This window comes from Aulonocara sp. 'chitande type north' Nkhata Bay, linkage group LG12, assembly GCF_057382095.1.
Source record: "Aulonocara sp. 'chitande type north' Nkhata Bay isolate Kocher_YH1m ecotype deep benthic linkage group LG12, A_spYH_male_GT1.1, whole genome shotgun sequence".
Taxonomy (NCBI): domain Eukaryota; kingdom Metazoa; phylum Chordata; class Actinopteri; order Cichliformes; family Cichlidae; genus Aulonocara; species Aulonocara sp. 'chitande type north' Nkhata Bay.
Genome location: NC_141355.1, coordinates 5,277,347 through 5,300,577, shown reverse-complemented (window position 1 = coordinate 5,300,577; position 23,231 = coordinate 5,277,347). Strand labels below are relative to the sequence as shown.

At 40.7% G+C, this 23,231-nt stretch overlaps 2 protein-coding genes and 2 pseudogenes across 4 annotated transcripts; 2 read left to right on the top strand and 2 right to left on the bottom strand.

Moving 5' to 3' along the window:
- Positions 1-389: 389 nt before the first annotated feature.
- Positions 390-2,142, top strand: LOC147316758 (ribosomal biogenesis protein LAS1L-like; annotated as a pseudogene).
- A 2,535-nt stretch (positions 2,143-4,677) lies between these two features.
- LOC147316757 (uncharacterized) lies at positions 4,678-11,952 on the top strand. 2 transcript variants are annotated; one of them, XM_086313321.1, is made up of 7 exons: positions 4,678-4,994; positions 6,709-6,827; positions 6,910-7,098; positions 7,697-7,849; positions 9,290-9,448; positions 9,908-10,027; positions 10,106-11,952. In XM_086313321.1, the coding sequence occupies exons 4-7, from the start codon at positions 7,727-7,729 to the stop codon at positions 10,424-10,426; spliced, it is 723 nt and encodes a 240-aa protein (XP_086169447.1). In that variant the 5' UTR covers positions 4,678-4,994; positions 6,709-6,827; positions 6,910-7,098; positions 7,697-7,726; the 3' UTR covers positions 10,427-11,952. The 2 variants fall into 2 exon arrangements, with proteins under 2 accessions (XP_086169447.1, XP_086169448.1); XM_086313322.1 differs by having other exon boundaries at positions 4,678-5,716.
- Positions 10,713-18,740, bottom strand: LOC147316756 (uncharacterized). 2 transcript variants are annotated; one of them, XM_086313318.1, is made up of 7 exons: positions 17,837-18,740; positions 16,004-16,122; positions 15,733-15,921; positions 14,982-15,134; positions 13,383-13,541; positions 12,804-12,923; positions 10,713-12,725 (listed from the first exon to the last, which is right to left on the bottom strand). In XM_086313318.1, exons 4-7 carry the CDS (start codon positions 15,102-15,104, stop codon positions 12,405-12,407), a joined length of 723 nt encoding a protein of 240 aa, XP_086169444.1. In that variant the 5' UTR covers positions 15,105-15,134; positions 15,733-15,921; positions 16,004-16,122; positions 17,837-18,740; the 3' UTR covers positions 10,713-12,404. The 2 variants fall into 2 exon arrangements, with proteins under 2 accessions (XP_086169444.1, XP_086169445.1); XM_086313319.1 differs by lacking the exon at positions 17,837-18,740 and adding an exon at positions 17,115-17,819.
- Positions 18,741-20,215: 1,475 nt separating this feature from the next.
- On the bottom strand, positions 20,216-22,394 carry LOC147316755 (ribosomal biogenesis protein LAS1L-like; annotated as a pseudogene).
- Positions 22,395-23,231: the final 837 nt, after the last annotated feature.

The window sequence follows — 23,231 nt, the reverse complement described above, 5'->3', positions numbered from 1 at the left end:
ACATTTATTCTGTCCTCATTTTCTTTCACCGAAAAATTGTTTCCTGCAGTGACGTCTTTCGTGCTTGGCTCTCCTACCTTTGCTAACGTGATGCACATAGCGCAGAAGCCGATGCTGCATTCACTTACACTCGGATATCTGAGCGTCACCGTGAAAACATAATCGGACATTTGATATTTGATTGAATTTTATTGTTTTGCCTTTGGGGTGGCACCTGGGTTGGCCAGTCTGGTTGGGGGGGTGGCCTGTGCCCCCCCAGGCCACCCCGCTGGACACGCCATTGACCATAGCCAAAGAAAGCTCGTTTATGACCAGCATCATGTAAATAAGCGCTCTGTAGAACCATCGCTCCATCCTCCAATCCAGCAGGTGGCGTCAGCGTGCCCGCAGGGTGAACGTCAGCCACAAACGAAGCCGAAGAAAACGTTAGCGTCATTTCCTGGTTGCTGTGCGACAAGCAACTGTAAAACTCGAAGCTCTGAACGCGGTCCTCTGTCATATAAATCTGCGAGTGGTCTCTGCGTGAGGCGAGCGGCTTTTCCCGGTGAGTGAGAGATTGAGCGTGAGGTCCGGAGCGCGCACAATGAATAAAAAGGGCTCTGAGAAAACACGCCATGTGGTAGCCTGGCTTAACAAAGCGGAGTGGGATCAGGTTCGGGACTACCTTTACTCGATGGACTCCTCTCTGCAGAGGTTTGCGTTAGAGAGGATATCGGCTTGGAGGGCCAGGTGCGCTGATAGTTTTCCCGTGGCCGTGGACTGCACAGCAGACCTCGTGCGCTGCCAGGTGCGGGACCGGTCCGGACAGCTTACCGGAGATGACTTGACCCTGATGTACGGGACGGCCCTGGTAAGATTTGTTAATCTTATCACGGATCGCCAGCAGGGGAGAAAGGCCCAGCCGCTGAGGCAACTGGCTGGAAACTTGAACATCCCCGAGTGGGTGGTGGATCTGAGGCACGAAATCATGCGTGGGACTCTTCCTTCTTTGAAATGGTGCCGAAAGGGATGTAAGGTGGCCCTGGAGTGGCTCCAGCAGGAGTTTTGGTCCAGACAGCTGGGAGGAGGCCCCGATGAGCAGCTCGTTGCCAGGCAGAAAGAAGTGGATGCCTGCAGAAACGCTCGGGAGCTGCTGATCTCTTTTCAGAAGGACCAGTACCAAGCTTTTGATGATGGGTCTCCTGAAGACAAGGGGAAGAGCTTGTGGCAGGCCCCCTTAGCAGACATGAGTTCGTTGCTGGGTGAGATCAAGCAGTTTGCACTGGGGTCCAGGGAGCTGTTGATTGATGTGCTGCTGGAAGACGGTTTTCTTGTTCCTACCATGGAGCAGCTGGAAGCATTAGGCTGTGCAACATCTGACAGTGCCAGTCCCACTGAGCCCAGAGTCCCACAAACCTTCCTGCGCTTTTGGCTGCCCCTGCTAAAGATGCTTAACTCTTCGTCTTTCATTCACCTCTTCCTGGAGAAGCTCTTTGTGGAACTGAAGCTGCTCAGCAAAGAGCCCAACGGTCACAGGTGTTTCTATATTTCTGCATGGATTTCAGAAGTCTTCCTCTGCAACAACAACAAATTTGAATATCATTTTGAGACAAGGTTGCAGAAGAAAGCCAGAATGAAGGACAGGATTTTCATCGACCGCATCAAGCTGAGGTGGCAGCAGCTTCTCTCTGCATGTCTGGATGCCCCCTGCATCAGCACACCTCACCTGATCCAGCTAGTCCTGGATGACATGGAGCATCCCCCCCCTCAGGAAACCAGAGAGAAGCTGTTCCAGCTCTGCTCCATCTACACACAGACAGAGCGCTCAGAGGCCAGCACACCTCTGCAGCAGCAGCAGCCCATATATACTGTGAGTATGCTGCTGGACCAGATGCAACACTCCTCACCGATGGACTCGGAGAGAAGTGAGGACCGCAAATGGGCAGACGTGCAGGCTGAAAGAGCACTTGCCCTCAGACACGTAGCAGCATCCCCGGGGCCTCGGCTCCAGCCCGGCCAGCTGAGGGCCTCCTCTGGAGCAACAGCGAGCTCAACAAACTGAAATGTGGACTGAAGCTTTTTTAAGTTACTTGTGTTATTTTTGTTACTTGTGTTATTTTTTGTTTTATGTTAAATGGTAAATGTTTTATGTTAAGCACAAGATTGTTGTTGTTGTTGTCATTCCAGCCTCCGCTGACTCTTGTTGTGCTAGAAGCAGTTTTGAAGCAAAAATACAATATTCAGAAGACAAAATGTTGTGGAATTTTAACCATGAGCACAGTGCAGGTTCAGCAGTTGTGATTGTTTCTGTCCAGTCGAGCTCGTTAACTAAACATGTTGGCAGAAGCAGAAATAAAACTTTCAGAAGACAAAATGTTCTGATTTAAAGAAGGACCAAAGGAAGGAAAGCATAGGTTTTGATTAAGTCTGATAAACTAGAATTATAAGGTATTGTTACATTAAAAGGAGCAAAATGAAATAAAAAGGCTATATCAAAAACAGGTTATAACATAGGAAATGTGAGGTTTTAAAATGAAGTTAGTGTCAGCGTTTTAAGAGAGTGGTAAAATGATGAGTAACGTTGAAGAATATATATAAATACAAGTCTATAAGTCAAGAACATAATTAGGATAAGGCTTTTGATTAAAGAGTCCCAACTATGATAAGTTAGGGAGATGCAGGAAAAGGTGTTTTGTTTCCTTTGCAGAAGATCTCGGCGACCACAGGGGGTGAGGATCCTGGAGGCCCGAGGCCGGATGGACCACAAGAGAGGGTCAGAGCGAGGACACAATGTATTGCGACCTCTGGTGTACCAGAGGTCGAGAGAGGGAGTGTGGAGCAGGGAAATTATTTTACTGCTATTGTTAAATAATCGTCATCGTCACCATTGCATTAATAATATAATCTGCAGCATTGATATTGCATTCAGAGGTTTAAACAGTGTGTGTCTTTCAGAAAGACTAAGTTGCAGAAAGTTTGCATTAATGAAAGCAGAGTCTAAGTTATTCTGAGGAGCAGGTTAGACGAGGCTATTTGATGAGCCTCTGGTCTGGTGGAAGGTCAGAAGTGCAACGGGTGAGATGAGAGAGCATTTGAGGACGACATATACACACACACACACTTAGTTAGAGAGAATCATTTATAGGTGAGAGGTTAGTTATGTTTACTCGCAACTGTGAAAGAGGAACAGTTTCTTGTTGTCTCGGCAAGAAAGAGGAAATACCTGGTGTGAATACGTATGAATGGACGGTGACTGGACGGACGAACTGAACTAAGGTTGGACCAACTGGACACTGAGGTAAAGACTGGACTAAGGCTAAGCACATGACTGATGACTGTTCTGTTTTAAGTTCATTTTCATGACATAGATTGGATCATGAGTGGGGAAAACTGAGCATTTTTAGTTTTGTACATTATTTTGACACATGAAATGTGTCAAAATAAAGGGGGGATTTAAGGTTTAAGTTGAAATGGGTTTAGGATCATTTTAGGACTTTTGGGGTGTTTGATGATTTAGATATGGTAAAACTGAGGCAGACATTGTTATTTTCATGTTTAAGTTGAAGGATTAAAATGAACTGAATCCTGGTTAGAAGATAAACTCTTTACACACATAAAGAGCATTTAGATTAGGGCTGAACGATATATCGCATTTGCGATAATATCGCGACATGATCAAGTGCAATTTTCTAACCGCAAAGGCTGCGATTATACTGCGATTATATTATACAATTCATGGGCTGCATCCTCCTGAGGCCGCATTTGTAGACCGATTACGTCACAGCGACGCGCCGAAGGCTGTCCAAATTACTACCATATCCCAGAATTCATAGCGCGGCCCAGCCAAACTCCAGTTTCCAGCAATGGCGGCCGCTACTAAGTTTTAAAATTACTCATACTAATCTTTCTGGGTCACAAAATAAACTTTTAACATATTTTCAGGCGAGAAAGTAGTTGTGTAAACATCAAATATCTGCTCGGTTTATCAAGATATCCCATATTTGCAAAAGTGCTTCGACGTTTTCAGAGGCGTCTGCTACCCACCAGCTCGACAGCTAGCCGGGAGCTCGAGGGTTACTGATGCGGCCGAGAACGGCACAACTCCCGGCACATCATTTTCAGATCACCGCGGAGTTTCGCTGCTCGGGTTAAACGTAATATATAAGTCACTTAGACAACCTAAAAATGTTATTGTTGGGCTTTTTTCAGTGTTTTGTTTGTTCGTGAGTAAATCGGTTTGGCTGAGATTAAAGTTATTAGATTAGATAAAATAAAACTTTATTAATCCCCCGGGTGGGTTCCTCCTTGGTTTTCACACAGCTGACTAAACGTCAAACAGAAAACTTATTAAACAGAAGTATGAGACAGTCGAGAATTTACACCAGTGTCTGGTTATATTTTAGATAGCAAGAAGCAGACGGCCGAGTTTATTAAACTCCACCGAGACAGCGGTGACGCTAATCAGAAGGCTAGACCGTCCAATTTCACGCCTTTAAATTTTAAAGGCGTGTTTGTGTGTGTGTTTATACAATTGCTATTATGTTTGCACTTTATGTGTAATGTTACTGACTGCAGAGATCAGTAAGATGTGTGTATTTTTTATTTATTAGTTTTATTTATTTAATATTATTTTTTAACTGAATGACTGTCTCACTGTAAAAAATCAAACGTGCAGTTGTTGAGCTTACAGTCATTTCTTTCACAATTCAACAATAAAAGTTCAGTTGGCCCATAAACTCAAATACATTAAGGGTTTCAACTAATCATTTAACGTTTTGGAGCAAAAGTTGGTCTCAGATGAAATTTATTGCTGGCAAAATGAATGAATTCAAGTTTTACATGAGTTGAAGCTGTTGGCGCCTTTCTGTGCCTGAGTACGCATGCGCATCTCATATTTTTGGATGCTACGGGGTCTACTTTGCGCTTTTGCAAGGACTGAAAGCCACCTGCCCGTCTGCCTTAATGAGAACGTGAGGCTAGGAGCTGGATAGATCGTTCATCTCAAGTTTCTAAAGGCAAGTAATGTTTCTTTTATTATATCAGACAGTATATGTTTGAACAGTCTCAATTTGTCTGTTAGAAATATCACAACTGAAGTTCTTCGTATTTTTCCGAAACTTAGCATAGCATTACTTTCTTGGCTAAGAAGCCTTGTGGCTTATGGGTATGTGTTTACTATATCATTTAAGATTCCATGTCACAAACCAATGAAAATCCGACAAACTTCGCTACTAAAGAGGCGCGCTCATATCTGACAAGCCTCCGCGACACCCCCTATGCGTATTTCATGAAGTGCAGTCTGTGGCCGCCATACCACCGAACGAAACAAAATAGGCTGGCTCACTCATGACCAACGGCAGCAACCCCCCGCCGCTATTTAAATAAAATAAAATAAAATAAAGTTCGGGGGCGCCTGCTGCCATGTTGTTTAATTTGTTCGAATCACATCTAGCCAATAAAATGTGTGCTTTAGTTTCTGTGTGAACGGGGTGGTGGAGTCCTCATGGCCAGCGAGCTCCACTAAATGAAATATGAGATGTGACAATATAGTTTATATCGATATAGTCTACATTATCATTATACTCGTGGAGCCGCAAGTTTGCCTCTCTTTCGTCCACTTTTGTCTCTACGCTGTGTTACTCCGCCTCTCTCCTTCACTGAACACAACTCCCCCTCCCCCATCGCTTCACCTGCAGGCAACGACAAGATGGACACGGCAGCTATCAAAGAGGAGCTGGTCGGTAAAAAGAAAACATTTGAAGATGACTATTTTAGTGCTGTCAGCGTAAAGTTAATGCCATAACTGCATTAACGGGGCAAATCTCCGTTAACTAGTTACCGCGGATCACCCCGTGCGTGGGGCTGGGTGGCGTTAGTGAGCTAACCGGGCTAACGCGTTGACGCACGGCCTAAAATCCTTTCATCTCAAAAATCGACAGTCTGCCTTATGTATGAATTCTGGTTGTGCTTACTGACCTCGAACCAATTTTATGTGGTACACAGCTTAAAAAAATATGTCAAAAAATGTTTTGGTACGACTTTGGTAAGCTATGAAGCTGCACTGCTTGATGGATTGTTGGAGCATTACGGCTACCGAGGAGCCTCGCAGAGTGATACGTACTCTGCTTCAACGTAATATTACCATATTATGTGTGTAAGGACCATAAATGGCACCTGTAAGAGACACGGTTACAAAGAGAATTTCAAACTCCAGGCTGTCAGTTGCGCAGTAGAACTTGGAAACAGAGCAGCTGCAAAATCTGTCTTTGTTATTATGCTCAGCATCTTTTATTTTACATTTTGACTGCACAATTGTGAGCTTTTTGTTATGCACAAAACAACATTGTTTTGGTTTATTTATGGAGCACCATTAATAAATGCACTGATAATTTAAACAGATGCTTCAGGAGTTTTATCCCACTCATACTCTCAATCCAATGTTTGTCATTCTAAGTTGTAAAACCAATCACACACAATTATCCTTGGCTTACATAATACATCCCAGTATACTGTTGGTGCATTCCATGTAGAATACAATTTGTTAATAATAAATTAAATAAATTAAACATTTGATGTAATGTATGTTTTGTAAATTATTTGTTTTACTGTGTTTCACATGGCATTTTACAAGGCAGAATCAGCTCACTTTAGTGAGCCAAAAAAATTCTTAAGTAATGTCAGGAAGCTGGTATTTTATTTTAAAACTAATTGCTATTTTTATTTATTTAGAGAATTAAAAGCCAACTCCAGACCACTGCTTGTCCTGATTTATGAGGGACTGATGAGGAGTTGGTAAGGAGAGGAATCAGAACAGGAGTGCCTGCCCCCCGCCCCAAACACATTATCAGGTAATGTAACTTTGGTAATTTGAGATTAATTCAGGTTTCTTTTGAATTGTTGACACTGTCCTCTCCTCTCTTCTCATTATAGCTTTTGTATGCAGTGCCAGTTCTGCTCTTTTGTCTGTTCAAGCCAAGAAGTACTCTTAAGACATCACCAGCTACGACATAGAAGAGGATTTCATTTGCCCTGTGTTTACAGTGACTGCGTCTGTTCGTTCAGGACACGAGGGGCATTGAAGTCTCACCTCAGCAGATCACACAACAGGGCTAAGAAAAGGCAGGAGATCTCAACATTTTTTTGTGATTTTTGTGAATTTAAGGAAAACTGCTCACAGCATACATTTATTTCACATATTTTAAGGCACTTAAAAAAAATCAGACTGTATCCTGTCCTTTCCAAAAATGTGACTATGCTACCAACAATTTAACAACCTTTACGTCACACACAAGCAGAAAGCACAAAAACTCAAAAGATATAAAAAACTGTATTAGACTGATTTCTCATGCAAATGCATGTCCTAGTGAAAGTAGCTCCCCTGATAAATCCTTAAATACCTCTCAGGAGCCAGAGACATTACCAAGTGGTTCAGGTGTAGCATCAAGTGATAAAGAGGACAATGAGTTTGTAGATTACCAATGTCTTGAACATAAAATAGCTAGACTTTTTCTATGCATGCAAACATTGTTACATGTTTCTAAAAGTGCTTTGCAGAGAATTATTGAGGAAATTAGTGACATTTTAAAATTTTCTCAGGTTCATTCATTTCAAAGAATCAAACAGGTGCTTGCTTAACAGAACATTGAGGCAGATGATGATGTAATTAAAAATATAAATGATGCACTTTTCAAAACCAACCCATTAATTATCTCAACAGAACCAAAAGGTGAAGAAGAGGGATAAGAACATGGCACTCATCACCCAAAAGATGGACATCACATTCTCTCTCAGGAGGAAAGAAGTTGTGGAGATGCAGCCCTTGGTCAAGGAAATGCAGCTCAGATGGCCAGCTCTCTTCTTGAAAGAACAGGTAAGATAATCTCTTAAATATTTAAAGGAAAACTTCCGTTTTTTTCTTCTTCCCTTTTTCCCCAGTGTGGTCTTATTTCTAAAATTGAAAACGTTCATTTATTCACCCAGAAAAATTTCAAGGCATTTGGAGTTGTTAGAAAGAAATTTTAATCCCAATGTTACGAGTCAGTCGTTTTGCAAGAGAGAGCTGAGCCACGGTTATGGGGAAAGGATTCACTGAGACAACTAAGAAATGCCTGAATTAAGCCAAAAACCACTCTGGAGGGATTTTAATCTAAGGAAATAACATTAAAATGTGTTTAAAAGCTCCAAAAAAGTTGATTTTACATGATATAGGACCTTTACAATTCCTTCTGAACAACTCCAAATGCCTCGAAACTTGTCTGGGTGAGTAAATGAACGTGAGCTCCATTTCTTGTGCCCTTGAGAAGCATCTGTTTGTATCACTCCAATATCTTGTAGAAAAGGTTGAAGGCTACCGTTGAGCTAACAATGCAGAACAATAAAATATAAAAAAATACTTGGCTCTAAAAATATGAACTCTATTGAAGTGAAATCTATTTACTTGTCAACTTGCTGTGTATAATAACGGATTGCTTTTATTTCGCTCTTCTCTGGGCACCCAAAGCGCTTTATAATTCCACTACTCACTCACTCACTCTCACATTCACACATCGGTGCAGGGAAACCACAGTTGTAGCCACAGCTGCCCTGGGGTAGACTGACAGAAGTGACGCTGCCATATCGCGCCACTGGCCCCTCTGGCCAACACCAGTAAGCGGTGGGGTAAAGGGTCTTTCCCAAGGACACAACGACCAGGACAGAGAGAGCTGGGGATAGAACCAGCATCCTTCCGGTTACAGATGAGCTTCCCAACCCCCTGAACCACGGTCGCCGCAATGACTTGTCTTCACTGGGCATCTAGAATCTTTTGGTGCTGACCCTTAGCGGGCAACAGCCATGAAACTCACAGAACAGGATTGAGAAAGTCACTTACGTGTTATGAAAGTATACAAATTTGACCACAGGATGTTATTCTTACTTCATTTCTACATAACTATAAAATTAATGGAATTTTTTCAATGAATTTAAAATACAATTTATTGATTTATTTCTTTTCTGCAATACATCCTGTAACAATTGAAACCATTATTTTGTCTTATCAACATTTGATTAGGTATTCTATAGACTTACTGTAAAATCTGCCGATCAGATTTTTCTTGTTTTTTGTTTTTTTTTTAATACGTCAGTTATAATTTGTACCACCACTACCACTAAAAGAAAAAAAAAAATCCAATCAAGGCCTGACCAATAGATCAACCGAGACTAACTAAATGTTTTGAAATTAAGCTCTTTTAACCAAATTTGAAAACAATGTGATTTTTATATAATGTACCTTTAAAAGTTTTCTTCTATATTTTTTTTTGTTGCTTTGTAGATTTGTGCGGAATTCTCACGCATTACCACCAAGGATCTCATGGGGACCTTCATGACTGCCCTCGACACTTACTCACTTCGGCTGATTAAGCTGTATCGAATTAGAAAAGCTGCTTTCCGCAATGACATGGATTCCCTGTTGCAGAAGTTTGATGAACAGGTAATATATAAAAATGTATTTGTGTCTGGTTTATGAGGAACCTGAAGTTCCCACTGTAACGAAAGATACTTTATTAAATATTTACTAAATTGATGTAAAAATTGTTAGTTTTCAAAAAGTGTGTCCTGAATGGGATTACAAGCTAACAAGCAGCGCTGTTTGGCAGATTGCAGGTAATGACAGACAGTTCAACTCTCATCCCACTCATGGCACTTTTTGTTATAAATGTTGTAATAAGTGTGCTACATTTGTTGCACATCAAAATTACTTAAAAAATAAATAAATAAAAAAAACTGACAAAAACATGACCAATTATCTGTAATAACTCATTTCAACATCTTATTTCTTAAGGCTGTATTTTGAGCAACAACACTTAATGTGTTTTAAAAACAAAATGGTAGGTTTATAAATGAGACTGAGTCTTATTTGATTTCCTTGTTTTTTTTTTCCTTGTTTTAGGTCTCAAACATAGTCCAGCATCGACGAACCATCAGTTTGGAAGGGTTACCTTCCATATTTTTCCATATATTCCATATATTTGTTCGCGACGACGAGACCAAACTCTTCTTAACATGTCTGGTGAGTATGCAAATCTACTCAATCTTCAGTTTTGGTTTTCAGAGACTTATATGTACTGTTGTTTTTTATTTTGCATAGGATACAGATCCAGTTGAGAGGGCAACCCGAGGTGTTACGGTGGGCATCCTCACTGTTCTGGAGGACTACGTGGGACCCAACTCGCAGTCCACAGTGGTCAACACTGCCATTGTTTTGGAAGAGGACATTATTCTTGATGATCTGCCAGACCTTCCCACTGCCTTTGCCTACTTGTTTGGCCTACTTTATGGGCTCAACATGGAGTTTCCCAAAGAACTCAAGTACACATTTGAAGCTGTGCAACACATTTTTATGGAGTTGACATCTACCTGTTCCCAGAGGATAAGAAGCTTCAAAACCAAGCTCTTAACCAAAGTCTAACCTATTTGACAACATGTTCAACTCAAATGCAACTTGTGTAAAACAGAATGGCAATTTGTTTTGATTTACTGTTTTTGGGTTTCGTGGCAAGTTGCTCTGAAAAAAGTTAATTTCTGTCTTTAAGAAAACGGTAAGGTGCAGAAAGTTCTGAATCAATGTCTTCTGTTCTAACTTTACTTAATGTAGCTTGCATGGCTGATTGCAGATTTCATGTATAACATGTTATTATAAAATGTTGAAAGGTTTTATTCTAACTTGAGCTGTTTTAAAAAATTTTATAATCTGGTTTTAGGTACATTTGTATTAGTTTTATAACAAATGTGGCGCGATACTGAACTTCACAGGAAATTGGAGTGTTGATACCATTACTATTAAAAGACAAGTGGTGGAAAAATTTGTTTGAAAGTTGTTAGCTGTATGGAAACCAGGAAGTTGTTCACATCCTGCCATCTGATGTTTTGAATCTGTTTGTTAGTGACTATCTATCAAGATAGGTTTGATATTCTGTCTGACAACACCACCTTTAAAATTGGATGAGTAACATTTGTTACAAAAATTTGACTTTTTTTGTGTTTTTGGAAGGACTTTATTTGTGGCTGAATGTTGTCAGTATGTTAAAAATGGCTGATCTCAAAAGTCAACATTGTCAGTGGTGCAGTTGTGTTTGAACACAAAGTTATTTGAAAATCAACTGTGTAAACATTCATTGGTACAACAGGGAGCACCTCATGAAAACTATGAAAGATACTTTTTCTAAACTTTAGGAAATTGATTGGCAAAACAAAAAAAATATGTTGTGTAAACTTTAGGAAATACGTTGCCAAAACTAAAACTAATACCTTGTGTAAACTTTAGGAAATACGTTGCAAAAACAATAAAATATGAGTTGAGAAAAAGGACAATTATTAATTTTGTCAACACAAAAACATTAGCTAAAGCAACTTATCACCTAAACTTGAAATTATAAGTTATCCATCAGAACCTAAAAACGTAAATGCAGTCGGTTGCCTTGAGTTTTTAAGTTTTAGCAACGTTTTTTTTTTACAGTGTAGTAGTTCACAGATGTCGAAAAACTGAGTGTGGTAAAGCCACTGATTTTTTTTATGTATATTTCTGCAATCTGCACATTGTACTGACTTTCATTTTAATGTTTACACCAGGGTTCCTTGTCAGCACTTTATGCTCAGATGTTTGTAAGCTAAAAATAAACTATTGTGTATGTTCAAATATACTGTTGTGATTGAAGAAGTTAAATAAAAATGTCAGTCATCAATTCATGCATCACCTCATGTCATCATAACAGAGGTCTGTCTTCCAGGAAAGAACAGTTTAAAATTAATGTAATATAGTATTGGCCATACTATATGATGTATTGCTTGTCTTTGTTTAATAATACAGAAGACAAAGACCTTAAAAAATAATCGCATATCGCATCGCAATATTGGGGCAAAAAAATCGCAATTAGATTATTTTCCATAATCGTTCAGCCCTAATAGATAGTCACTAACAAACAGATTCAAAACATCAGATGGCAGGATGTGAACAACTTCCTGGTTTCCATACAGCTAACAACTTTCAAACAAATTTTTCCACCACTTGTCTTTTAATAGTAATGGTATCAACACTCCAATTTCCTGTGAAGTTCAGTATCGCGCCACATTTGTTATAAAACTAATACAAATGTACCTAAAACCAGATTATAAAATTTTTTAAAACAGCTCAAGTTAGAATAAAACCTTTCAACATTTTATAATAACATGTTATACATGAAATCTGCAATCAGCCATGCAAGCTACATTAAGTAAAGTTAGAACAGAAGACATTGATTCAGAACTTTCTGCACCTTACCGTTTTCTTAAAGACAGAAATTAACTTTTTTCAGAGCAACTTGCCACGAAACCCAAAAACAGTAAATCAAAACAAATTGCCATTCTGTTTTACACAAGTTGCATTTGAGTTGAACATGTTGTCAAATAGGTTAGACTTTGGTTAAGAGCTTGGTTTTGAAGCTTCTTATCCTCTGGGAACAGGTAGATGTCAACTCCATAAAAATGTGTTGCACAGCTTCAAATGTGTACTTGAGTTCTTTGGGAAACTCCATGTTGAGCCCATAAAGTAGGCCAAACAAGTAGGCAAAGGCAGTGGGAAGGTCTGGCAGATCATCAAGAATAATGTCCTCTTCCAAAACAATGGCAGTGTTGACCACTGTGGACTGCGAGTTGGGTCCCACGTAGTCCTCCAGAACAGTGAGGATGCCCACCGTAACACCTCGGGTTGCCCTCTCAACTGGATCTGTATCCTATGCAAAATAAAAAACAACAGTACATATAAGTCTCTGAAAACCAAAACTGAAGATTGAGTAGATTTGCATACTCACCAGACATGTTAAGAAGAGTTTGGTCTCGTCGTCGCGAACAAATATATGGAATATATGGAAAAATATGGAAGGTAACCCTTCCAAACTGATGGTTCGTCGATGCTGGACTATGTTTGAGACCTAAAACAAGGAAAAAAAAAACAAGGAAATCAAATAAGACTCAGTCTCATTTATAAACCTACCATTTTGTTTTTAAAACACATTAAGTGTTGTTGCTCAAAATACAGCCTTAAGAAATAAGATGTTGAAATGAGTTATTACAGATAATTGGTCATGTTTTTGTCAGTTTTTTTTATTTATTTATTTTTTAAGTAATTTTGATGTGCAACAAATGTAGCACACTTATTACAACATTTATAACAAAAAGTGCCATGAGTGGGATGAGAGTTGAACTGTCTGTCATTACCTGCAATCTGCCAAACAGCGCTGCTTGTTAGCTTGTAATCCCATTCAGGACACACTTTTTGAAAACTAACAATTTTTACATCAATTTAGTAAATATTTAATAAAGTATCTTTCGTTACAGTGGGAACTTCAGGTTCCTCATAAACCAGACACAAATACATTTTTATATATTACCTGTTCATCAAACTTCTGCAACAGGGAATCCATGTCATTGCGGAAAGCAGCTTTTCTAATTCGATACAGCTTAATCAGCCGAAGTGAGTAAGTGTCGAGGGCAGTCATGAAGGTCCCCATGAGATCCTTGGTGGTAATGCGTGAGAATTCCGCACAAATCTACAAAGCAACAAAAAAAAATATAGAAGAAAACTTTTAAAGGTACATTATATAAAAATCACATTGTTTTCAAATTTGGTTAAAAGAGCTTAATTTCAAAACATTTAGTTAGTCTCGGTTGATCTATTGGTCAGGCCTTGATTGGATTTTTTTTTTTCTTTTAGTGGTAGTGGTGGTACAAATTATAACTGACGTATTAAAAAAAAAACAAAAAACAAGAAAAATCTGATCGGCAGATTTTACAGTAAGTCTATAGAATACCTAATCAAATGTTGATAAGACAAAATAATGGTTTCAATTGTTACAGGATGTATTGCAGAAAAGAAATAAATCAATAAATTGTATTTTAAATTCATTGAAAAAATTCCATTAATTTTATAGTTATGTAGAAATGAAGTAAGAATAACATCCTGTGGTCAAATTTGTATACTTTCATAACACGTAAGTGACTTTCTCAATCCTGTTCTGTGAGTTTCATGGCTGTTGCCCGCTAAGGGTCAGCACCAAAAGATTCTAGATGCCCAGTGAAGACAAGTCATTGCGGCGACCGTGGTTCAGGGGGTTGGGAAGCTCATCTGTAACCGGAAGGATGCTGGTTCTATCCCCAGCTCTCTCTGTCCTGGTCGTTGTGTCCTTGGGAAAGACCCTTTACCCCACCGCTTACTGGTGTTGGCCAGAGGGGCCAGTGGCGCGATATGGCAGCGTCACTTCTGTCAGTCTACCCCAGGGCAGCTGTGGCTACAACTGTGGTTTCCCTGCACCGATGTGTGAATGTGAGAGTGAGTGAGTGAGTAGTGGAATTATAAAGCGCTTTGGGTGCCCAGAGAAGAGCGAAATAAAAGCAATCCGTTATTATACACAGCAAGTTGACAAGTAAATAGATTTCACTTCAATAGAGTTCATATTTTTAGAGCCAAGTATTTTTTTATATTTTATTGTTCTGCATTGTTAGCTCAACGGTAGCCTTCAACCTTTTCTACAAGATATTGGAGTGATACAAACAGATGCTTCTCAAGGGCACAAGAAATGGAGCTCACGTTCATTTACTCACCCAGACAAGTTTCGAGGCATTTGGAGTTGTTCAGAAGGAATTGTAAAGGTCCTATATCATGTAAAATCAACTTTTTTGGAGCTTTTAAACACATTTTAATGTTATTTCCTTAGATTAAAATCCCTCCAGAGTGGTTTTTGGCTTAATTCAGGCATTTCTTAGTTGTCTCAGTGAATCCTTTCCCCATAACCGTGGCTCAGCTCTCTCTTGCAAAACGACTGACTCGTAACATTGGGATTAAAATTTCTTTCTAACAACTCCAAATGCCTTGAAATTTTTCTGGGTGAATAAATGAACGTTTTCAATTTTAGAAATAAGACCACACTGGGGAAAAAGGGAAGAAGAAAAAAACGGAAGTTTTCCTTTAAATATTTAAGAGATTATCTTACCTGTTCTTTCAAGAAGAGAGCTGGCCATCTGAGCTGCATTTCCTTGACCAAGGGCTGCATCTCCACAACTTCTTTCCTCCTGAGAGAGAATGTGATGTCCATCTTTTGGGTGATGAGTGCCATGTTCTTATCCCTCTTCTTCACCTTTTGGTTCTGTTGAGATAATTAATGGGTTGGTTTTGAAAAGTGCATCATTTATATTTTTAATTACATCATCATCTGCCTCAATGTTCTGTTAAGCAAGCACCTGTTTGATTCTTTGAAATGAATGAACCTGAGAAAATTTTAAAATGTCACTAATTTCCTCAATAATTCTCTGCAAAGCACTTTTAGAAACATGTAACAATGTTTGCATGCATAGAAAAAGTCTAGCTATTTTATGTTCAAGACATTGGTAATCTACAAACTCATTGTCCTCTTTATCACTTGATGCTACACCTGAACCACTTGGTAATGTCTCTGGCTCCTGAGAGGTATTTAAGGATTTATCAGGGGAGCTACTTTCACTAGGACATGCATTTGCATGAGAAATCAGTCTAATACAGTTTTTTATATCTTTTGAGTTTTTGTGCTTTCTGCTTGTGTGTGACGTAAAGGTTGTTAAATTGTTGGTAGCATAGTCACATTTTTGGAAAGGACAGGATACAGTCTGATTTTTTTTAAGTGCCTTAAAATATGTGAAATAAATGTATGCTGTGAGCAGTTTTCCTTAAATTCACAAAAATCACAAAAAAATGTTGAGATCTCCTGCCTTTTCTTAGCCCTGTTGTGTGATCTGCTGAGGTGAGACTTCAATGCCCCTCGTGTCCTGAACGAACAGACGCAGTCACTGTAAACACAGGGCAAATGAAATCCTCTTCTATGTCGTAGCTGGTGATGTCTTAAGAGTACTTCTTGGCTTGAACAGACAAAAGAGCAGAACTGGCACTGCATACAAAAGCTATAATGAGAAGAGAGGAGAGGACAGTGTCAACAATTCAAAAGAAACCTGAATTAATCTCAAATTACCAAAGTTACATTACCTGATAATGTGTTTGGGGCGGGGGGCAGGCACTCCTGTTCTGATTCCTCTCCTTACCAACTCCTCATCAGTCCCTCATAAATCAGGACAAGCAGTGGTCTGGAGTTGGCTTTTAATTCTCTAAATAAATAAAAATAGCAATTAGTTTTAAAATAAAATACCAGCTTCCTGACATTACTTAAGAATTTTTTTGGCTCACTAAAGTGAGCTGATTCTGCCTTGTAAAATGCCATGTGAAACACAGTAAAACAAATAATTTACAAAACATACATTACATCAAATGTTTAATTTATTTAATTTATTATTAACAAATTGTATTCTACATGGAATGCACCAACAGTATACTGGGATGTATTATGTAAGCCAAGGATAATTGTGTGTGATTGGTTTTACAACTTAGAATGACAAACATTGGATTGAGAGTATGAGTGGGATAAAACTCCTGAAGCATCTGTTTAAATTATCAGTGCATTTATTAATGGTGCTCCATAAATAAACCAAAACAATGTTGTTTTGTGCATAACAAAAAGCTCACAATTGTGCAGTCAAAATGTAAAATAAAAGATGCTGAGCATAATAACAAAGACAGATTTTGCAGCTGCTCTGTTTCCAAGTTCTACTGCGCAACTGACAGCCTGGAGTTTGAAATTCTCTTTGTAACCGTGTCTCTTACAGGTGCCATTTATGGTCCTTACACACATAATATGGTAATATTACGTTGAAGCAGAGTACGTATCACTCTGCGAGGCTCCTCGGTAGCCGTAATGCTCCAACAATCCATCAAGCAGTGCAGCTTCATAGCTTACCAAAGTCGTACCAAAACATTTTTTGACATATTTTTTTAAGCTGTGTACCACATAAAATTGGTTCGAGGTCAGTAAGCACAACCAGAATTCATACATAAGGCAGACTGTCGATTTTTGAGATGAAAGGATTTTAGGCCGTGCGTCAACGCGTTAGCCCGGTTAGCTCACTAACGCCACCCAGCCCCACGCACGGGGTGATCCGCGGTAACTAGTTAACGGAGATTTGCCCCGTTAATGCAGTTATGGCATTAACTTTACGCTGACAGCACTAAAATAGTCATCTTCAAATGTTTTCTTTTTACCGACCAGCTCCTCTTTGATAGCTGCCGTGTCCATCTTGTCGTTGCCTGCAGGTGAAGCGATGGGGGAGGGGGAGTTGTGTTCAGTGAAGGAGAGAGGCGGAGTAACACAGCGTAGAGACAAAAGTGGACGAAAGAGAGGCAAACTTGCGGCTCCACGAGTATAATGATAATGTAGACTATATCGATATAAACTATATTGTCACATCTCATATTTCATTTAGTGGAGCTCGCTGGCCATGAGGACTCCACCACCCCGTTCACACAGAAACTAAAGCACACATTTTATTGGCTAGATGTGATTCGAACAAATTAAACAACATGGCAGCAGGCGCCCCCGAACTTTATTTTATTTTATTTTATTTAAATAGCGGCGGGGGGTTGCTGCCGTTGGTCATGAGTGAGCCAGCCTATTTTGTTTCGTTCGGTGGTATGGCGGCCACAGACTGCACTTCATGAAATACGCATAGGGGGTGTCGCGGAGGCTTGTCAGATATGAGCGCGCCTCTTTAGTAGCGAAGTTTGTCGGATTTTCATTGGTTTGTGACATGGAATCTTAAATGATATAGTAAACACATACCCATAAGCCACAAGGCTTCTTAGCCAAGAAAGTAATGCTATGCTAAGTTTCGGAAAAATACGAAGAACTTCAGTTGTGATATTTCTAACAGACAAATTGAGACTGTTCAAACATATACTGTCTGATATAATAAAAGAAACATTACTTGCCTTTAGAAACTTGAGATGAACGATCTATCCAGCTCCTAGCCTCACGTTCTCATTAAGGCAGACGGGCAGGTGGCTTTCAGTCCTTGCAAAAGCGCAAAGTAGACCCCGTAGCATCCAAAAATATGAGATGCGCATGCGTACTCAGGCACAGAAAGGCGCCAACAGCTTCAACTCATGTAAAACTTGAATTCATTCATTTTGCCAGCAATAAATTTCATCTGAGACCAACTTTTGCTCCAAAACGTTAAATGATTAGTTGAAACCCTTAATGTATTTGAGTTTATGGGCCAACTGAACTTTTATTGTTGAATTGTGAAAGAAATGACTGTAAGCTCAACAACTGCACGTTTGATTTTTTACAGTGAGACAGTCATTCAATTAAAAAATAATATTAAATAAATAAAACTAATAAATAAAAAATACACACATCTTACTGATCTCTGCAGTCAGTAACATTACACATAAAGTGCAAACATAATAGCAATTGTATAAACACACACACAAACACGCCTTTAAAATTTAAAGGCGTGAAATTGGACGGTCTAGCCTTCTGATTAGCGTCACCGCTGTCTCGGTGGAGTTTAATAAACTCGGCCGTCTGCTTCTTGCTATCTAAAATATAACCAGACACTGGTGTAAATTCTCGACTGTCTCATACTTCTGTTTAATAAGTTTTCTGTTTGACGTTTAGTCAGCTGTGTGAAAACCAAGGAGGAACCCACCCGGGGGATTAATAAAGTTTTATTTTATCTAATCTAATAACTTTAATCTCAGCCAAACCGATTTACTCACGAACAAACAAAACACTGAAAAAAGCCCAACAATAACATTTTTAGGTTGTCTAAGTGACTTATATATTACGTTTAACCCGAGCAGCGAAACTCCGCGGTGATCTGAAAATGATGTGCCGGGAGTTGTGCCGTTCTCGGCCGCATCAGTAACCCTCGAGCTCCCGGCTAGCTGTCGAGCTGGTGGGTAGCAGACGCCTCTGAAAACGTCGAAGCACTTTTGCAAATATGGGATATCTTGATAAACCGAGCAGATATTTGATGTTTACACAACTACTTTCTCGCCTGAAAATATGTTAAAAGTTTATTTTGTGACCCAGAAAGATTAGTATGAGTAATTTTAAAACTTAGTAGCGGCCGCCATTGCTGGAAACTGGAGTTTGGCTGGGCCGCGCTATGAATTCTGGGATATGGTAGTAATTTGGACAGCCTTCGGCGCGTCGCTGTGACGTAATCGGTCTACAAATGCGGCCTCAGGAGGATGCAGCCCATGAATTGTATAATATAATCGCAGTATAATCGCAGCCTTTGCGGTTAGAAAATTGCACTTGATCATGTCGCGATATTATCGCAAATGCGATATATCGTTCAGCCCTAATCTAAATGCTCTTTATGTGTGTAAAGAGTTTATCTTCTAACCAGGATTCAGTTCATTTTAATCCTTCAACTTAAACATGAAAATAACAATGTCTGCCTCAGTTTTACCATATCTAAATCATCAAACACCCCAAAAGTCCTAAAATGATCCTAAACCCATTTCAACTTAAACCTTAAATCCCCCCTTTATTTTGACACATTTCATGTGTCAAAATAATGTACAAAACTAAAAATGCTCAGTTTTCCCCACTCATGATCCAATCTATGTCATGAAAATGAACTTAAAACAGAACAGTCATCAGTCATGTGCTTAGCCTTAGTCCAGTCTTTACCTCAGTGTCCAGTTGGTCCAACCTTAGTTCAGTTCGTCCGTCCAGTCACCGTCCATTCATACGTATTCACACCAGGTATTTCCTCTTTCTTGCCGAGACAACAAGAAACTGTTCCTCTTTCACAGTTGTGAGTAAACATAACTAACCTCTCACCTATAAATGATTCTCTCTAACTAAGTGTGTGTGTGTATATATGTCGTCCTCAAATGCTCTCTCATCTCACCCGTTGCACTTCTGACCTTCCACCAGACCAGAGGCTCATCAAATAGCCTCGTCTAACCTGCTCCTCAGAATAACTTAGACTCTGCTTTCATTAATGCAAACTTTCTGCAACTTAGTCTTTCTGAAAGACACACACTGTTTAAACCTCTGAATGCAATATCAATGCTGCAGATTATATTATTAATGCAATGGTGACGATGACGATTATTTAACAATAGCAGTAAAATAATTTCCCTGCTCCACACTCCCTCTCTCGACCTCTGGTACACCAGAGGTCGCAATACATTGTGTCCTCGCTCTGACCCTCTCTTGTGGTCCATCCGGCCTCGGGCCTCCAGGATCCTCACCCCCTGTGGTCGCCGAGATCTTCTGCAAAGGAAACAAAACACCTTTTCCTGCATCTCCCTAACTTATCATAGTTGGGACTCTTTAATCAAAAGCCTTATCCTAATTATGTTCTTGACTTATAGACTTGTATTTATATATATTCTTCAACGTTACTCATCATTTTACCACTCTCTTAAAACGCTGACACTAACTTCATTTTAAAACCTCACATTTCCTATGTTATAACCTGTTTTTGATATAGCCTTTTTATTTCATTTTGCTCCTTTTAATGTAACAATACCTTATAATTCTAGTTTATCAGACTTAATCAAAACCTATGCTTTCCTTCCTTTGGTCCTTCTTTAAATCAGAACATTTTGTCTTCTGAAAGTTTTATTTCTGCTTCTGCCAACATGTTTAGTTAACGAGCTCGACTGGACAGAAACAATCACAACTGCTGAACCTGCACTGTGCTCATGGTTAAAATTCCACAACATTTTGTCTTCTGAATATTGTATTTTTGCTTCAAAACTGCTTCTAGCACAACAAGAGTCAGCGGAGGCTGGAATGACAACAACAACAACAATCTTGTGCTTAACATAAAACATTTACCATTTAACATAAAACAAAAAATAACACAAGTAACAAAAATAACACAAGTAACTTAAAAAAGCTTCAGTCCACATTTCAGTTTGTTGAGCTCGCTGTTGCTCCAGAGGAGGCCCTCAGCTGGCCGGGCTGGAGCCGAGGCCCCGGGGATGCTGCTACGTGTCTGAGGGCAAGTGCTCTTTCAGCCTGCACGTCTGCCCATTTGCGGTCCTCACTTCTCTCCGAGTCCATCGGTGAGGAGTGTTGCATCTGGTCCAGCAGCATACTCACAGTATATATGGGCTGCTGCTGCTGCAGAGGTGTGCTGGCCTCTGAGCGCTCTGTCTGTGTGTAGATGGAGCAGAGCTGGAACAGCTTCTCTCTGGTTTCCTGAGGGGGGGGATGCTCCATGTCATCCAGGACTAGCTGGATCAGGTGAGGTGTGCTGATGCAGGGGGCATCCAGACATGCAGAGAGAAGCTGCTGCCACCTCAGCTTGATGCGGTCGATGAAAATCCTGTCCTTCATTCTGGCTTTCTTCTGCAACCTTGTCTCAAAATGATATTCAAATTTGTTGTTGTTGCAGAGGAAGACTTCTGAAATCCATGCAGAAATATAGAAACACCTGTGACCGTTGGGCTCTTTGCTGAGCAGCTTCAGTTCCACAAAGAGCTTCTCCAGGAAGAGGTGAATGAAAGACGAAGAGTTAAGCATCTTTAGCAGGGGCAGCCAAAAGCGCAGGAAGGTTTGTGGGACTCTGGGCTCAGTGGGACTGGCACTGTCAGATGTTGCACAGCCTAATGCTTCCAGCTGCTCCATGGTAGGAACAAGAAAACCGTCTTCCAGCAGCACATCAATCAACAGCTCCCTGGACCCCAGTGCAAACTGCTTGATCTCACCCAGCAACGAACTCATGTCTGCTAAGGGGGCCTGCCACAAGCTCTTCCCCTTGTCTTCAGGAGACCCATCATCAAAAGCTTGGTACTGGTCCTTCTGAAAAGAGATCAGCAGCTCCCGAGCGTTTCTGCAGGCATCCACTTCTTTCTGCCTGGCAACGAGCTGCTCATCGGGGCCTCCTCCCAGCTGTCTGGACCAAAACTCCTGCTGGAGCCACTCCAGGGCCACCTTACATCCCTTTCGGCACCATTTCAAAGAAGGAAGAGTCCCACGCATGATTTCGTGCCTCAGATCCACCACCCACTCGGGGATGTTCAAGTTTCCAGCCAGTTGCCTCAGCGGCTGGGCCTTTCTCCCCTGCTGGCGATCCGTGATAAGATTAACAAATCTTACCAGGGCCGTCCCGTACATCAGGGTCAAGTCATCTCCGGTAAGCTGTCCGGACCGGTCCCGCACCTGGCAGCGCACGAGGTCTGCTGTGCAGTCCACGGCCACGGGAAAACTATCAGCGCACCTGGCCCTCCAAGCCGATATCCTCTCTAACGCAAACCTCTGCAGAGAGGAGTCCATCGAGTAAAGGTAGTCCCGAACCTGATCCCACTCCGCTTTGTTAAGCCAGGCTACCACATGGCGTGTTTTCTCAGAGCCCTTTTTATTCATTGTGCGCGCTCCGGACCTCACGCTCAATCTCTCACTCACCGGGAAAAGCCGCTCGCCTCACGCAGAGACCACTCGCAGATTTATATGACAGAGGACCGCGTTCAGAGCTTCGAGTTTTACAGTTGCTTGTCGCACAGCAACCAGGAAATGACGCTAACATTTTCTTCGGCTTCGTTTGTGGCTGACGTTCACCCTGCGGGCACGCTGACGCCACCTGCTGGATTGGAGGATGGAGCGATGGTTCTACAGAGCGCTTATTTACATGATGCTGGTCATAAACGAGCTTTCTTTGGCTATGGTCAATGGCGTGTCCAGCGGGGTGGCCTGGGGGGGCACAGGCCACCCCCCCAACCAGACTGGCCAACCCAGGTGCCACCCCAAAGGCAAAACAATAAAATTCAATCAAATATCAAATGTCCGATTATGTTTTCACGGTGACGCTCAGATATCCGAGTGTAAGTGAATGCAGCATCGGCTTCTGCGCTATGTGCATCACGTTAGCAAAGGTAGGAGAGCCAAGCACGAAAGACGTCACTGCAGGAAACAATTTTTCGGTGAAAGAAAATGAGGACAGAATAAATGTCCCGGTAAGTAATATTAAGTTTGTTGAGTTTAGTAAACTTCGGCGAAATTAGAATACCAAGGAAAAAATAACACTTAAAGAATTATTGCAGCCGTGGAATATTTCAGACAGTATGCTACAGAGGGGAGCTAACATAAGAGTTATGAGTTATAAGATGTAATCTAAGTCGTAACATTGCTGTATGGAGCTGCAGATTTGGTTGCAGGTTAACATAGCTGGACTGGCCATCGGGCTTATTTGACTTATTTTTTATTTATTTTTGTAAGGGCATGAACAATGAGAGGTGGTGGATTGGCCAGATGCAGGTCGATGTGTAGAAATAACTCCGTTGTTTGGTGGTGGCTATGGCGGGGCTTCCACAGAGGCAGCAGGTGGATGAGGGAAGGGGAGGCAGGAGGAGA